The sequence below is a fragment of the Colossoma macropomum genome, unplaced genomic scaffold (genome assembly GCF_904425465.1).
Source record: "Colossoma macropomum unplaced genomic scaffold, Colossoma_macropomum, whole genome shotgun sequence".
NCBI classification, from domain to species: Eukaryota; Metazoa; Chordata; class Actinopteri; order Characiformes; family Serrasalmidae; genus Colossoma; species Colossoma macropomum.
In genome coordinates, this window is record NW_023494792.1 from 55,092,354 (window position 1) to 55,109,435 (window position 17,082).

General features: G+C 39.5%; 1 protein-coding gene across 1 annotated transcript; it reads left to right on the forward strand.

Moving 5' to 3' along the window:
* Positions 1-9,280: 9,280 nt before the first annotated feature.
* Positions 9,281-16,913, forward strand: LOC118811235 (soluble scavenger receptor cysteine-rich domain-containing protein SSC5D-like). Its single transcript, XM_036575394.1, has 4 exons — positions 9,281-9,438; positions 10,010-10,191; positions 14,156-14,474; positions 16,595-16,913. Exons 1-4 carry the CDS (start codon positions 9,281-9,283, stop codon positions 16,911-16,913), a joined length of 978 nt encoding a protein of 325 aa, XP_036431287.1.
* The last annotated feature ends 169 nt before the right edge of the window (positions 16,914-17,082 follow it).

A 17,082-nucleotide genomic window follows, 5' to 3' on the forward strand; every position in this document is an offset into this window, starting at 1 on the left:
CAGACCACTGTAGTCGTGCGTCTTCATAGAGTCTTAATACTGATAATAATAATCTATACTGTAGATTTACCACTAATCTATACTAGACTACAATATTGCTACAAGCGAGCTAAAGCTACCGCGCATCAATTTGATGTCACTAAGCTAAACGAAACTAAGGCGGACTATACGGCGGTGTTTTGGCGAGTTGTGCTACCTTATCGAAACGTTCTACCGTTGCGCATATTTACAGGTATACCGTAAAGAAAACCTCTAGGTAGGACCTTTTGATAGGCTAAACTCCCTATCAAAATATACTACCAGGGTTAGGACTACGAGGCTGAATTAGCTTCTTTTCTCCAGCTGCTTGTTTCAATGTTTCCACCTTAAATGGTGCAGCAGCTGTGATTAGCTATCACAAACATTAGCAAACTGGACAAAACAGTACAGACCTGTTGGTTCTATGAAACAGCAAAAATAAGTTAATGTTACTCAGCTGCCAAGCGGAAACAGAGAGACCTTCTCATACCATGCCTTTCAGCTGGAGCTGAAGTCTTTTCAGCTTTTTTTCGCCAGCTGCTTGTTCGAATTTTCCCGTTCCACCTTAAATAGCGCAGCACTTCAGAATGTAACTGCTGCACCATTTAAGGTGGACGGAGAAAGTCGAACAAGAAGCTGGCCAATGTTCTGAGAAAATGTCCTCAGAAAAAAATGTTACCAGCATTAAAATAATAATTAGGATATTCTGAGAGCCGAAATCAGCTTATCAGGGGGTCAGCAGTAATATTAAGCTGAGTCTGTAAGGAATTATCCTGAGTGCATGTAAGTTTGTAGAGCTTTTCAAATCAAGCTATGAACAGAACGGAAAGATCTATCGTGTTTTACTGAGTGACAGATGAAGAGCAGAGAACTGCAGGGAAACCTGCTGATTTTCTGTTCTGTTTTCATCTGCCCTCAATCTGATCATGGAAATACACTATAACTAGTGTAGAAGAATGTTCACAGGACAAAACATATTGGGTTTTTTATTGGGTATTTTTAACTATCGCTGGGTGTGATAAAGGTGATTTTTCGAAAACCCTATTTATTCTGGCAATAGAGAAATCGAGCTTAGACCTGGAGTTCCTAACATGGGCATGGGCAGTTCAAAAGCGCTCTCTAAAACTACAGCGGTGTTAAAATGTTTTATGCTATTCAGTGTTCAGGAACTTATTGTGTTCTTTTACATTAAAATGTTTAAGCATTTACAAATTATGAATTTGCTCAAAGAGAGGGAGAGAGCCCTGAAGATCTCCTGAGATGGTGGCTTATCGACCTTTTATACAGCAGTGTGCCCCGTGTGGCCAATCAAAGACCTGCACATAGTATAACAGGGAAAACTTACAAAATGGCCACAGACAGACACACAGAAAGGCTATTATGACCAGGGGGTGTAACAGTCATGACATCAAATAAATCTGCTGCTGTCTATCATACTGTCTATTAAACTTATTAATGTTTGGTGTTGTAGTGGATGTGCCTTATTGGCATCCAAAGTTATATAGGGTGAGAAAGTAAGTAAGAGTAAAATGGGACTCTGAAGGATAATTGAGATGTTCATGTATGTGCTGTGCCCAGGGGCAAATCTGAACACTGAAATAATCCATTATTTTATATAGCAATGGAAATAGAGCTGTAAAACATAAACAAACAAACTATGGATCTTGATAATGTAACAGATGCATTGCAATTGCATGGTTATTGGCAGTGTATATATTTAAAACTTGAAATCTTGCTCCAAAATCAAAGCCTAATGTTTCTCAAATTTCTGGTCGGCCTTTGAAGCTATGATCTTTGAGTACCTGGTCTGCTAACTGAAATACACTATTAATTTGCATGGCAATAGGAACAAAGTTTAAAAAAAGAAATATCAAACTCTGTGAAAGTTATATTGACAAAAACAAGTGAAATTATATGATTATAGTAGTGTTACATTTAAATACTGCTCCGAGTTTAAAAAAAATAATAAAAAATTAGCTTCATAGTGCAGAAGTTTCCATGGTCAAAAGGCCCCGATGAGCAGATCAAATCCACCTGAGAGTTGTCTGAGCACAAACTTCAACAGAAGAAATAAGACTAAAAAGCACGTCTGACCTTATTGTACAAAGGCCTTTACATGGTCAATGTTACAATTTTGCTTACATTTTTATGCATTTAAATAATGACCTAGAAATAGAATCTTGAAATCTTGAATTCTACTTTATTTTACTTGTCATGACTTTTCTTTGTTTTAAATGTTTCTGAAATCTAAAACTTTCTATTGTTTGCTTCCAGGTTTAGATGAAAAATATCCTAGTTTTTCAGAGTGGTCTCAGACCTTTGGACCCCACTGTATATATTTTACATCTTTATGGTGGGAATATTTACAACTAATGACTGATGGACAAACACAGACTTGCGAAAGAAATTCAATCTAAAAAAATCAATCCAAGTCAAGTTTGTTGAATATATCCTTTTTTCATTCCTATAAATAGTCAGTATTTAAATTTAAATATGCCACTCACATGAATCTGAGTGTACAGAGATGATACGTTTTTATTTGTAGAGTTTTCATTTTAGGGAAGAATGGGGGCCCCTGCTGCCTGCAAAGAATTCTGAAGAAGAGTTCCCCCATCTTCAGTAGCAGTTCACAGTTTTTCAGTCAATATATAGAAATTTTAGAAAGTATTTTATCAGAAGTAAGATCTGCAGTGTTTTCCTGAAGGTATTTGAATCAGGTACTCATTTTCTCTGGTATTCCATTTCACACAGATTCGACACCAACAAACTGATTTGGAAGTAAACTGTTTATTTGTTGCTCATAGAATTCTACAGTCTGACTAGTTATTAATCTAACCTTTGCTAAAGTCAAATTTGAAAGCTGAAGTGAGCCAACATTAACTTAACTAACACTACATACAGATAAATGGATATTCAGTTGCTTGTTACCACATGAAGTATTTTTTTAGGTTGAACTGACAAACTATTTTTACAGTCTATATGAATTCTAGATTCAATATCTACGGAATGATGGGTGCAAAATGTCAATATGTGTAAATTATTATGGCTTGTAACTGATACAATCAGCTACCACTTAATCAAAATAATTCAAACTGCTGTAACCACTGAGAGCTAAGGAGCAGTCTACAAACTACATTGTTTGCTTTCTGAACATGTCATCTTTTTCACTGCTCACAAATTTGCATGTCTGAACTGGCAGAACTTATAATACACATCTTTATGGTTGAAATATTTCCATATAACACAACATAGATTTGGCCATTTCACTAAACATGAGATCAGTGACCAATTTTGTGAGATACAATATCAGCTGATTATATGCCCATCTTCTCTGCAGTTCTACATCCCACAAAAATTACAAGATTATACATGATTCATTTCATTTTTTATTCCAAACTATACCTGCCCTGTTTGAATACCTGATACCTGACTCCACCAAAATGTGTAATGACATCCAATGGAACTTTGCAGTTTGCTATTGCTTGCTAGATGAAAGGCGGTTCTTCATGCAGTGCCGTCTGAGGGATTGGGGAGCATGGTTATTCACCTTAGGCTTGTGCCCTTTCCCTTTACCCACTGAAATTCCTCTAGATTCCTTGAATCTTTTAATTGTTATGCACCATAGATGTTGGAATATCAAAATCCCTTTTCATAATTCTTTGAGAAACATTATTTTTATACATTTCAATAATTTTCTCATGCATTTGTTGGCAAACTGGCAATCTTTGGCCCTTTTTGCTCCTAAAGGGCTATGCACCTAGGTGCTGCTTTTGCACCAAATCATAATTACAATCACCTGAAATCACATTATTATTTAATTATTTTACTTCACTACTAGCCTTAAATTGCTCTTGATCCAACTTTTTTGGAACACGTTGCAGGCCTGAATGGCATGAATGGATGCATATTTACAAATTAAATAAAACTGACCAGACAAACAATGGAATATCGTATTTTCATACTGAATGCAGTGAAGTCAAAGTAAATTTTAGAAATCACGGCTTTATTTTCTTTTTATTTACATTCTTTTTAATATTGTCCCAACTTTTTCTGATTTGGGCTTGCATAAAAATAAATGTTTTGTGATCTCTGTTTTCTCACGCTAATATTGTAGAGGTCCGACCGGTTGGTGGTTCTCGCTGCTCTGGGAGAGTGGAGGTGCTTCTTGGAGAGACCTGGTACACAGTGTGTGATGCTGACTTTGACCAGCAGGATGCAGAGGTTGTGTGTCGAGAGCTGGGCTGTGGGCTTCCTGTGGAGGTGCTGGGAGCAGCTGCTTTTGGCAGAGGGGAGGGTCAGGTGTGGCCAGAGGAGCTTCAGTGTAGAGGCAACGAATCTCAGATTTCCTTCTGTCCAACATCATCTTCACTCAAACACAACTGCTCCCATGACAGTGATGTGGGACTGGTGTGTGCTGGTAAGCAGTATATATGTATCCAGAAAAAAAAAATTCTATCTCTGTAGCTGATTTACTGTAAACAAAAAGTTTCTGTTTACATATGACTTACTTTGTGATTCACTGTGATTCACTTCACTTTCAGATTCAGAAGTTAAAGTGTAAAACAAAGAAGTTAAAGTGTAAAACAAATAATGAAATTAGATTCAGTGCACTTTCCTCTGATTTCTAAATAAGCAATGATGCTTATTCGTGATTAATTGGAAACAGGTCAGTAACAGTAAACAGGTCAGTGATTGTATACAAAAAGAGCATCCCAGAGAATTTTTCAGAAGTAAAGATGGGGAGGGTTTCACTACTCTGTGGAAGACTTTGTGGGCAATAATTCAAGAATAATGTTTTGCAATGTAAATGGGGCAAGGCTGAAAACCAATTTTGGCTAGCTGTGATCTTCAGGCCCCTGGCTTTAAAAACATAATCATAATTCTATAGTGGAAATCACTGCATGGGCTCAGGAACACTCTTGAAAACCACTGTCTGTGAACATAGTTCATCGCTTCGTCCACAAGTGCAAGTTAAAACTCTACCATGCAAAGACGAAACCACATATAAACAGGATCCAGGAATCCCACTGGCTTCTCTGGGCCTGAACTCATTTAAGATGGTCTGAAGCAAAGTGGAAAAAGGGTTCTGTGGTCCGATGAATCAAAATTTGAAATTCTTTTTATGGACACTGTGTCAGCTGAACTAAAGATTACCCAGCTTGTTATCAGTGCACAGTTTAAAAGCCAGCATCTGTAATGGTATAGGGGTTCATTACTGCACATTGCTTGAGTGACTTGCACATCTGTGAAGGCACCATTAATGCTGAATGATATATACATGATTTGGCAACATATGCTGCCATCCAGATGACATCTTTTTCAGGGAAGGCCTTGCTTATTTTAGCAACACAATGCCAAACCACATTCTGTCCGTATTACAACTGCAGTGCTCTATAGAAAAAGAGTCTGGTTGCTAAATTGACCTGCCTGCAGTCCAGACCTGTCATACATTGAAAACATTTGGCACATTACGAAACGAAAAATACAACAAAGGTGGCCCCAAACTGTTGAGCAGCTGAAATCCTACATCAAGCAAATACGGGAAAATATTTCACTTTCAGTACTACAGCAATTGGTCTCCTCAGGTCCCATACGCTTACAGAGTGTGGTTAAAAGAAGAGGTGATGCAACACAGTGGTAAACAAGCCCCCGTCACAGCTTTTTAAAACATGTTACTGGCATCAAATTGAAAATGGGCTTATATATTTTTTATACAGTTTGAACATTTGATATGTTGTCTTTATATTAATTTGAATTAAATATAGGGTTTACATGATTTGCATATCATCACATGCTATTTTAATTTACATTTTGCACAGCATCCCAACTTTTTTGCAAACAGGGTTGTAGTCAATGACTGTAATTCCTACTTCACACACATTTCTTCCAGCACAAATATAAATCTTCAAAAATCTTCAATTACATTTAACCCTGAGGTGGAGCTGAATATACTCCTGAAATCTCTCTCTGTCTCTCTCTCTCTCTCTCTCTGTTGTACAGTCAGTGTGAGGTTGGTGGATGGTGGCAGTCGCTGTGCTGGGAGAGTGGAGGTTCTTCATGATGATCAGTGGGGAACAGTGTGTGATAGTGGCTGGGATATGAGAGATGCTGCAGTGGTGTGTAGAGAGTTGCGATGTGGAGATGTTGTAGCTGCACTGTGTAGAGCTCACTTTGGACCAGGATCAGGACCAATCTGGATAAATTATGTAGGTTGTAGTGGATCAGAATCTACACTGATGAACTGTAGATCACAGGCATGGGGTAAAAATAACTGTCATCATTATTTAGATGCTGGAGTCATCTGCTCAGGTAAGCTGCAGTCAGTCATCACTTCCATGAATGAACATTTGCCTAATATCATCATTACCATAATATCAGATTCATTTTCTATTTTCTGCATCTGTGAAGTGTGAGTGATTATATATTTATTGCAAGGGTAAAGTGTCTCAAAACATCAAAATATAAAATGATTTTGATCATTTGTATCATCTCCTGTTCTCTCATGTTAATATTTTAGGAGGAATAAAGCTGGTTGGTGGTTCTCGCTGCTCTGGGAGAGTGGAGGTTCTTCATGGAGGGTCCTGGTCCACAGTGTGTGATGCTGACTTTGACCAGCAGGATGCAGAGGTTGTGTGCCGAGAGCTGGGCTGTGGGCTTCCTGTGGAGGTGCTGGGAGCAGCTGCTTTTGGCAGAGGGGAGGGTCAGGTGTGGTCAGAGGAGTTTCAGTGTAGAGGCAACGAATCTCAGATTCACTTCTGTCCAACATCATCTTCACTTAAACACAACTGCTCCCATGACAGAGATGTGGGACTGTTGTGTGCTGGTAAGACAGTCAGGCAACCTTCTTGAGTAAAACTCTCATCATTCCTATTGGCTGTTCGTGCTTTATATTTCCATATTGGGTGTGTCTTTCTACTTTGTTTAACCTTCCGTCTGTGTGTTGTCATTCTCCCCAGCCTACCTTCCCTTGGCTACCTTATTTATTTTCTAAACTTAAGTAACTTGTCAAATTTCGGTAATACTTATTGTAGACAAATTTAGGGTGAGTGAAGTGACCTCAGAAGTATTAGGTTAAAATGTTTAAGACATTATCAGTAGGTTCCTGCAATATAGTGTGAATTTGTTACAATTATAGCTGAGTTTATTTGCTAATGGAAGGAAATAAATTAGTTAAACTTGAGCAGCAAGACTTGTGTGAAGGTGTGAATGTAAGTGCTTAATTGTATTGAGTTATGACTAATAATACATGTAAGTTCAAAATAATAATTTAAAGATCAATGAAAGTAATGAAGTTAGTAAAATCTACTCAGTTTACTTAAGTTTATAAAACAGTAAACATATGTTTTATTCATACTCAGTTCAGGGAGTTATTTTTGGTCAAACAAGTTACGTCAAATTTAATGGTTTAAGGCAATCAGTTTCCTCAAACCATTTGAGTTTAGTTAACTCATCTGCAAACCCCTAACCTAAGTGCATGCCGGTGACGTGTTTATCATTATGTACACAGCTAAAGTGAGTGTTAATGGGGGGAGAACCAGCTTACCTCCACCACTCCAGGCCAGCCCAAGCACAGTCCTTCCAGGATGGAGAGCACAAGCCCATCAGTTCCATTCAGAGGTTTAAAAGTGGGAAGCTGGGACAAATTCCCCACACCAAACAACGACCCAGCAGAGGAGGATGGCAGTCGGCTTTTCACTTTCAAGTTCGGCACCACCACACGTTCTGTCATGCCAACTCTCTCAGTGACCCTCTACTTCTAGGCTTTTATGCTCCCCAGAGTACCTGGAGGCAAGCTAGCACCCTCAGTGGATGAAGTGTGTAATGGACAGTGTACTGTCTAACTAAGCGTGCCCTACCTATCCTAACATTCTTCTTCCCTTACAAAAACAAAAAAAAACAAACAAACAACCATCTATTTTTCATATTCAGCTGTTCTCTTTTTAACCTCTTTTTTCTAACTACATACTGTGTATTTTACTACAGGTTAGAATTACTCAAAAAGAAGCATTTCACATAACTTCAGTCTCAAAGCTAGAGTTTCATATATGCGACAAAGCATCGTCAAGTATATTGTTTTTCCCTGGTACATGAACTATGGTCAGATTATACGGCTGTAAAATTAAGCTCCATCTTAACACTCACTGGTTGGAAGTTCTAAATTTTTCATAAGAAAGTCAGGGGATTATGATCAGTATAAACTGTAATATTGCCACCAGCCCCTGCCAGATAAACCTCAAAATGTTGTACTGTCAAAACTAGAGCTAATGCTTCTTTCCCAATAGTAGAGTAAGCTCTCTGATGGCAATTAAGCTTTCTAGAAAAGTAAGCAACCAGTTTATCGATCCCTACAGAATCAGGTTGTATAAGCTCAGCTCCTACCCCAACATCACAAGCGTCTACTACCAATTTAAATGGAACAGAGCAATCAAGAACCTTCAGAACTGGTTCACAAAACAAAATGGCCTTCACCTTGTCCAATGCACCGTGACACTCTGCTGACCACAGAAACTTAACCCCTTTTTTCAAGAGGTTGGTTAATGGTGCAGTCACTGCTATGAAGTTGGGTACAAACCTGCAATAAAATCCATGCATCCCAAGTATACGAATTTGCTGATGTTTAGTTTGCGGAACTGGGAGATCCAAAATGGCTTGTACCTTAACTGTCCTAGGTCTCACTGCCCCCTGCCCAACTTGATGGCCTAGGTTGGTGACCTGAGCTCTACCAATTTCCCATTTCGGGAGATTTACCACCAAACCTGCATTATCTAGCCACTCAAACAACTGCTGTATATGCCCTAATGTGCTCAGACCATGATGCACTATAAACCACAACATCATCAAGATAAGTAACCACATTTTCCAACCCTGAAGTTACCATATTCATTAACCGTTGGAACGTGGCCGGAGCATTCTTCATTTCAAACGGAAGAATGGAGCAATGACATAAAGCATCTGGAATACAAAAAGCGGACACATCTGTTAAAAACACTTGCCAATAACCTTTGAGACGTTCAAAATTTGAGACAATTTTTGCCTGATCTATTCTGTCACTACAATCTTCTGGTCTTGGTATGGGAAAAGCATCAGTCTCTGTGACACCATTCACTTTCCTAAAATCAATACAGAGGCGCAAAGACCCATCTGGCTTTGTCACTGTTACAACAGGAGAACTCCATTCACTCAACCCTGGTTCCACAGCTCCTATCTCTACCCTATAATCCAGTTCCTCTTTGTCACGCATTTGCCAGTATCACGGGAAGATATGGACTTCATTACCCAGAACTCTCAGGAGGATCACATGACTGGGCTACTTCCCTCTGACTCAGAGAATGCGACAGACTCCAATACCCACAATCCTCAGGGGGATCACATGACTTCTGACAATATCTCGCGCTCCTATCAGCGCTCTCATTCTCCAGAGTACTAACTATTTGCACCTGTGCTTTAGATCATATGATCAGGACAGGATAGTTTTTAAGCCCGGGCTTTAGTGAAGATCAGTGCGAGGTATTGTTTCTTTCTGAACGTTATTTCTGATCATTTGTCTGCTGTGTATTTGACCCTTTGCTTTGTTTTCTCAACTCTGCCTTTTTGCCTTAACCCCTTTGGATACTATTGCCTGTGATTTTGGTGTTCTGTGTTTTTGACCTTCTGGACTGTTTTTCGACTTGCCCTTTTGTCTTGCCCCTTGGTTTTGTTCACACGGTGATATGATCATCGTTGTGTTTTGTATTGGTTGTTTGGCTTTGACCTCTGCTTGTTTTTTGACTCCGCTTTTGCCTGACTCCATTAAAACTCCTTTCGCCTTTTTACACCACGAGTGTCTGGATTCTGTTGCAGTGTCACAGTCTTTAACCAGAACCCATTTATTAGGATGGATCCTATAAAGATGCTACTTGATTGGCTCTGCTATCCCTGTATCTACATCATGAGTTATTAAAGAAGTATGCCCTGGAGTGTCCTTAAATAAAGTTTTATACTTGCTCACTAGGCTCACCACCTCCTCAATTTGCTCTGAAGTTAAGTGGGCTAAGATTTCCCGCAACTTCTTCAATGCTTGGGAATTCATCAATCGAGCAGTCACTGGCTCAGTTGCATTTACTTCATCATCACCCTCTTGTTCTTCCTGCCCTGTACCTTCACATCCCCCGAAAAGATGGCTTCTCTATCACAGTATGGCTTCAAGAGATTTTGACATAGTCTAAATCTGACATAGTCTAGTCCTGTGCCTACGATTGGGGGTATCAACAACATAATTACCTTGTTCGACACGCTTAACCACAGTATAGGGCCCACAAAACTTGACCCCTAATTTGTCCCCATTCATGGGAAGCAACATCAAAACTCTGACTCCTGAAACAAAATTATGAGTCAAGGCTTGCCAGTCATACCTCTCTTTCATTTTCTGCCCTGCCTTACTAAGATTCTCCTTAGCCAATTCGCAAACTGACTGCAACCTATCCTTAAATGCAGCTGCACACTCCAACAATGGCATTGGTGACCTGGCTGCAAGCAGTTGCTCCTTAAAAAGGTTGAGTGGACCTCTCACTTAATGGCCATAAACCAACTGGAAAGGGCTAAACCCTGTGGAGTCATTCACAGAGTCTCTAATCACAAAAAGCAAGAATGGCAAAGCCTGGATTCTGTACATGATGAGTTCTAATCATAGTTTTAAGTGTCTGATGATACCTCTCAATTGCACCTTGAGACTGGGGGTGGCATGTTGATGACATACTCTGCTTGATTCCCAGCCTGTACATTATCTCTTGAAATAACCCTGAAGTGAAATTTGAATCAAGATCATGCTGTATTTCTTTGGTAACCCAACTCAAGAAAAAAAAATGAATTAAGGCTTCAGATGTAGCCCTAGCCTTGATGTTTTGCAGTGGTATTGCCTCAGGAAACCTGGTGGCTACATCCATTACTGTCAAAAGATACTCATTTCCTCTTTTAGTTTTAGATAGAGGACCAATGCAATCAATGAGGACTCTAGAAAAAGGTTCTTCCATAACTGGCACATTCTGCAATGGTGTCTTAGGAATCAACTGATTTGGTTTACCTGCCACTTGGCAAGCATGACAAGAATGATAATAGGCCACCACATCCTTATGCGTTTTAGGTCAGTAAAAATGCCTCATTATCTTCTCCTGAGTTTTATGAATCCCCAAGTGAACAGCCATAGATGTTTCATGGACTAAATACCACACTTCCTGCCTAAAGCTTTTGGGTAACACAACCTGGGTCACCACAGTCCAACTTTCAATAGTGGGCCACTGCAAAGGCCTCCATTTTCTCATCAAAACCTTATCTTTTATATAAAATCCTTCAGCCACCATCTGACTGTCTACTTGCAGTAGCCCTTAATGGTGCAACAGAAGGGTCCTGACTCTGCTCATTAGACTTCAAATAAATGTTGTATAATGGAACAGTTTCAAACTGACTACCCAAGCTCTTCACTAAAGCGGAAGCCCCAGCTGACATACGTTCGGGCAACTCCAAAACTCTGTCCAATAATAAAGACAAAGCAGCACCAGTATCTCTTAATATGGTCACTGGCACCACCTCCCCTTCTGGCGAGACAGCCACAGTACCACCAGAAACAAATTCTTCATGTAGATCTGGCATTGGACCAGGAGCAAACTCCGACTTCACCACTGTTTCAGTTGCAACAAGAGCTATAGGCTTGCTTCCTTCCTTTTTAGCAAGAATTGGACAACCTGATTTTATATGGCCAGGCCTCTTACAGTAATGACACAAAATCTCAGTACAAGACTGATACAACTTGTCACCCCTCCTGAGGGTAGTGGTGGCAGCCCTGATTTGGGCTCAACCCCAATAGACTTGGGCACATCATATGTGGGTCTACAGTCCTCTCTACCTGCTAATCTCCCTTTCCAAGATATATCTTTATAAATCAGCTCATAAGAATCAGCCATTATGGCTGCCTTCTTTACCTGGTGCACCCCTTGGTAAATCTTGAAAAGTATACACTTCACAGGCTGCAAGCCACCTATCAAATGCCACATCCTGCTGCCGAGCACCAAGACATTTTGGACCAACCAAGGCCATTTTTCTTCTGGCCATTCTGTTTTTTTTAGCACTCTGTTTGGCTACACGCTAATCCTACTACAAAAATCACAGTTAACTCTACCAAATCTCACATTCACCAAATCTGTCACCACACACACTACACCCTGGATAATCACTATAAACTAATGTCGTCTACTCTAAACTTACTGTTATTAATATCCCGGACGAGCCGCCAACTGTTAAGGGTTTAAACGACTAACTATTATTCTAGTTCTATTTAAGGATCTTATAAATATATATATATATATATATATATATATATATATATATATATATATATACTCAATTGCAAACCCCTAACCTAGGTGCATGCAGTTGACGTGTTGATCAGTATGTACAAAGGTAAAGTGAGTGTTAATGGGGTGGGGGGGGGCCCCTCCATCACTCCAGGCCAAGCACAGTCCTTCCAGGACGGAGAGCACAAGCCCATTAGTTCCATTTAGAGGTTTAAAAGTGGGAAGCTGGGACAAATTCCCCACACCGTGCACTACCTATCCTAACACAGTGTATAACTCCAATTGCTTTTAATATTGATGTGGAGCTAAGGTTGTTATTGAAATCCCCCTTTCTCATCCTCTCTCTGTTCTACAGACAGTGTGAGGTTAGTGGATGGTGGCAGTCGCTGTGCTGGGAGAGTGGAGGTTCTTCATAGAGGACAGTGGGGAACAGTGTGTGAAGGTGGCTGGGATATGAGTGATGCTGCAGTGGTGTGTAGAGAGCTGAACTGTGGAGATGCTGTAAATTCACTGAGTAGAGCTCACTTTGAACCAGGATCAGGACCAATCTGGATAAATTATGTGAGCTGTAGTGGATTAGAGTCTACACTGAAGAACTGTAAATCACAGGGATGGGACGAAAATAAGTGTCATCATTATTTAGATGCTGGAGTCATCTGCTCAGGTGAGCTGCAATCAGTCATTACTTCCATGAATTGACAGATACCTAGTAACATCATTACCATATTATAAGATTCATTTTCTATTTTCTACATAAGTGTCATGTGATTATACATAGATAACTTTCATTTTTGGTGTTAAAGAAATGTAAACATCTAACACATTTTAATAAAACAGACGTGTCTCTAAACATCAGATTAGATTAATCTCAAAATTAGATTAATAGACAATGGCTTTGTACAAAGTGGAAAACAGGAACACACCTGCAACTAATGATTCTGATATCCGTGACATCCTAAACTGGAAAAGCACATAAAAACGTTGCTGTCAGTTATTCTTTCATGGCAACATTTTAGGTGTTGTCAAGCTGATTGGTGGTCCTCATCGCTGCTCTGGGAGGGTGGAGGTGCTTCATGGAGAGACCTGGTCCACAGTGTGTGATGCTGGCTTTGACCAGCAGGATGCAGAGGTTGTGTGTCGAGAGCTGGGCTGTGGGCTTCCTGTGGAGGTGCTGGGAGCAGCTGCTTTTGGCAGAGGGGAGGGTCAGGTGTGGTCAGAGGAGCTTCAGTGTAGAGGCAGCGAATCTCAGATTTCCTTCTGTCCAACATCATCTTCACTCAAACACAACTGCTTCCATGACAGTGATGTGAGACTATGTGTGCTGGTAAGAAATATGTATGTGGCCTGGAAAATTATTATATCTGTGGCTGATTTACTGTTTACATTTGACTTACTTTGTGATTGTTTTTAATATACGGTTTTGAATGGTTTAAACTCTATTTGAAGATTAAGATGTAACACTCTCTGGTGTGCATCATAATTATTTTCAACCTGTTCAGATTAAAAAATCTAACTGTTATACAAATAATGAAATTAAATTCACTGCAGTTACCTCTGATTTCTCAATAAATGAAGCAATTTATATGGAATTCTATGTAAGTAAGACTGTGATTCCTGCTGCAGACATTTCTCCCAGCAGCACAATAACTCTTTAATCCCTTTTAACCGTCTGGTGTTTAATGTGCTCCTGAAATCAATCAATCAATCAATCAATCAATCAATCAATCAATCAATCTTAATCTCTCTCTCTCTCTCTCTCTCTCTCTCTCTCTCTCTCTCTCTCTCTCTCTCTCTCTCACTCTCTCATACAGACACTGTGAGGTTGGTGGATGGTGGCAGTCGCTGTGCTGGGAGGGTGGAGGTTCTTCATAGAGGACAGTGGGGAACAGTGTGTGGTCATGGTTGGGATATGAGAGATGCTGCAGTGGTGTGTAGAGAGCTGGGCTGTGGAGACACTGTAGCTGCAATGAGTAGAGCTCACTTTGGACAAGGATCAGGACAAATCTGGATGAATGAAGTGGACTGTAGTGGATCAGAGTCTACAGTGAAGAACTGTAAATCACAGGGATGGGGTAAACATGACTGTTATCATTATTCAGATGCTGGAGTCATCTGTTCAGGTAATCTGCAGTCATTCATCACTTGAATTTACATTTGCCTAATATCATCATTACCGTGATATAAGATTTCTTCTGTTCTCTGCATCTGTGACATGTGAGTGATTATACATAGACAACTTACATTTTGGTGTTAGAGACAGATCTTAAACAATTTAATAAAACAGACATTTAATGAAAGAATAATATAGCCACTAAATTCTAAATCAATAGATATGCAGAGAAAACTAGAGACATGACGTTCTCTGGATGAACATACTGTAATTAGCTGAGACTCAGAAATGGTTATTTTATGGCATTTGAGCAGTACATAGAACAGAGTATAACTGCTAACATAACGACTGGCCTAAATTTAGATTAAAAGGGGGACAGAGTAACGCAGAAAGACCAAAACATGTACAGCAGAAGTGAAAGTGTATCTTACAGCCTTGAAACTTGAAGAGACCAAAGACACAACACACTAAGACATGAAACAAAAATAAAAACTAAAATCTAAAATCTGCAGATTTAAAGTATAAAGGGAGAGAAAGCTACATCTTCTTCTCTCGAGGTCAGATGTTTCTCTCTCTCTCTCTGCTTTTCCTTTGTTTCCTAATTATCTGCACAGACCTCTTGCGGGCAGAGCTAAGGCTTTGATTTCTGCGCTCAATTTTGAATGAATATGCAATCTCTTTGTCTGCGTGTCTGCTCAAATTCATGATTCATATAGGGGTGCATTAGTGCACATGGCACGGGTGACGTGCACATCTGTGCAGGCACCATTAATGCTGAACGATATATACATGTTTTACAGGTGATGTCTTTTTCAGGGAAGGCCTTGTTTATTTAACTAAAAATACCACAATGGAAACCCTGAACTGTTGAGCAGCTGAAATCCTGTATCAAGCAAGAATAGGAAAATGTTTCACTTTCAAAACTACAGCAGTTAATCCCCTCAGTTCACTTACAGAATGTTGTTAAAAGAAGAGATAATGCAGCACGGTAGTAAACATGTCCCTATTCATACTTTTTCGAAAAATGTTGATGGCATCAATTGAAAATAGACATATATTTTTCAAAAAAACTATGCAATTTCTCAGTTTAGTAAATAGACAACTTACATTTTGGTATAAAAATGATTTTGGACATTTTACATATTTTATTGAAAGAGACATTTGTTGAAAGAATAAAGTGTCTCTACACATCAAAACCTAAATTAATAGAAGATAACTTTGTGCAAAGTGCAACACAAAAAAACAATGACCAACTAATGATTTTGACGTCTGGGTGATCCTAAACTGGAAAAGCACATAATTTTGCTGTTGATCATCAATGTTTGTTTTTTATTATCACTGTTCTGTCATGTTCATATTTTAGGAAAAGTCAAGTTGGTTGGTGGTTCTCACTGCTCTGGGAGAGTGGAGGTGTTTCATGGAGAGACCTGGTCCACAGTGTGTGATGCTGACTTTGACCAGCAGGATGCAGAGGTTGTGTGTCGAGAGCTGGACTGCGAGCTTCCTGTGGAGGTGCTGGGAGCAGCTGCTTTTGACAGAGGGGAAGGTCAGGTGTGGTCAGAGGAGCTTCAGTGTAGAGGCAACGAATCTCAGATTTACTTCTGTCCAACATCATCTTCACTCAAACACAACTGCACCCATGACAGTGATGTGGGCCTGGTGTGTGCTGGTAAGCAATATATATGTAGCCTGGAAGAAAATTGTATCTCTGTGACTGAATTACTGTAAAAAAATTGTGTCTGTCTACATATGGCTTATTTTATGATTTACTTTAATTAAAGGTATTAAAATGTTGACACTGTGTTTGATGTTTAAGAAGTGTCTTTCTGCTGTGCACTGTAATTATTTTCAGCCTGTACAGCCAACCAAGTCAGACTGTTATACAAATAAAGAAATTTGAATCACTGCAGTTTCCTCTGATTTCTAATTCAGCCTTATTGCAATTAATTCTAATTTCTAAAAAGTGTGACTTTGATTTCTGTTTCCCAAACGTTTTTTTTTCAGAGCACCACAATAACTGGTCATTCCCCTTTAGCCATGATATGAAACTGAGTGTGTTCCTGAAATCTCTCTCTCTTTCTCTCTCTCTCTCTCTCTCTCTCTCTCTCTCTCTCTCTCTCTCTCTCTGTTCTACAGACAGTGTGAGGTTGGTGGATGGTGGCAGTCACTGTGCTGGGAGAGTGGAGGTTATTCATAGAGGACAGTGGGGAACAGTGTGTGATGATAGCTGGGATATGAGAGATGCTGCAGTGGTGTGTAGAGAGCTGCGCTGTGGAGACGCTGTAGATGCACTGAGTAGAGCTCACTTTGGACCAGGATCAGGACCCATCTGGATGGATAATGTGGACTGCAGTGGATCAGAGTCTACACTGAAGAACTGTGTGTCAGCAAGATGGGGTGAACATGACTGTGATCATTCAAAAGATGCTGGAGTCGTCTGTTCAGGTAGGTTTTACTGAATTTGAATAAACTATTTAATAAGATTAATTTTGACATTCATATTTCATTTAATAGCCTTTAATTAGAATAGTTTTTAATTATAATCATTAGCATTTCAGAAATTGTTGAATTTTCCTACTTGCATTTCTTGAAACCTTCAGATAAAATTTGTCTATTTGTCTTTAGAAA

Coding starts and splice junctions, on each gene's coding strand:
- LOC118811235 (XM_036575394.1), top strand. CDS start 9,281: ATGGACTTCATTACCCAGAACTCTCAGGAGGATCACATGACTGGGCTA. Junction 9,439..10,009: donor CAGCGCTCTCATTCTCCAGA/GTACTAACTATT, acceptor CTTGCTCACTAG/GCTCACCACCTCCTCAATTT. Junction 10,192..14,155: donor AAGATGGCTTCTCTATCACA/GTATGGCTTCAA, acceptor TCTCTCATACAG/ACACTGTGAGGTTGGTGGAT.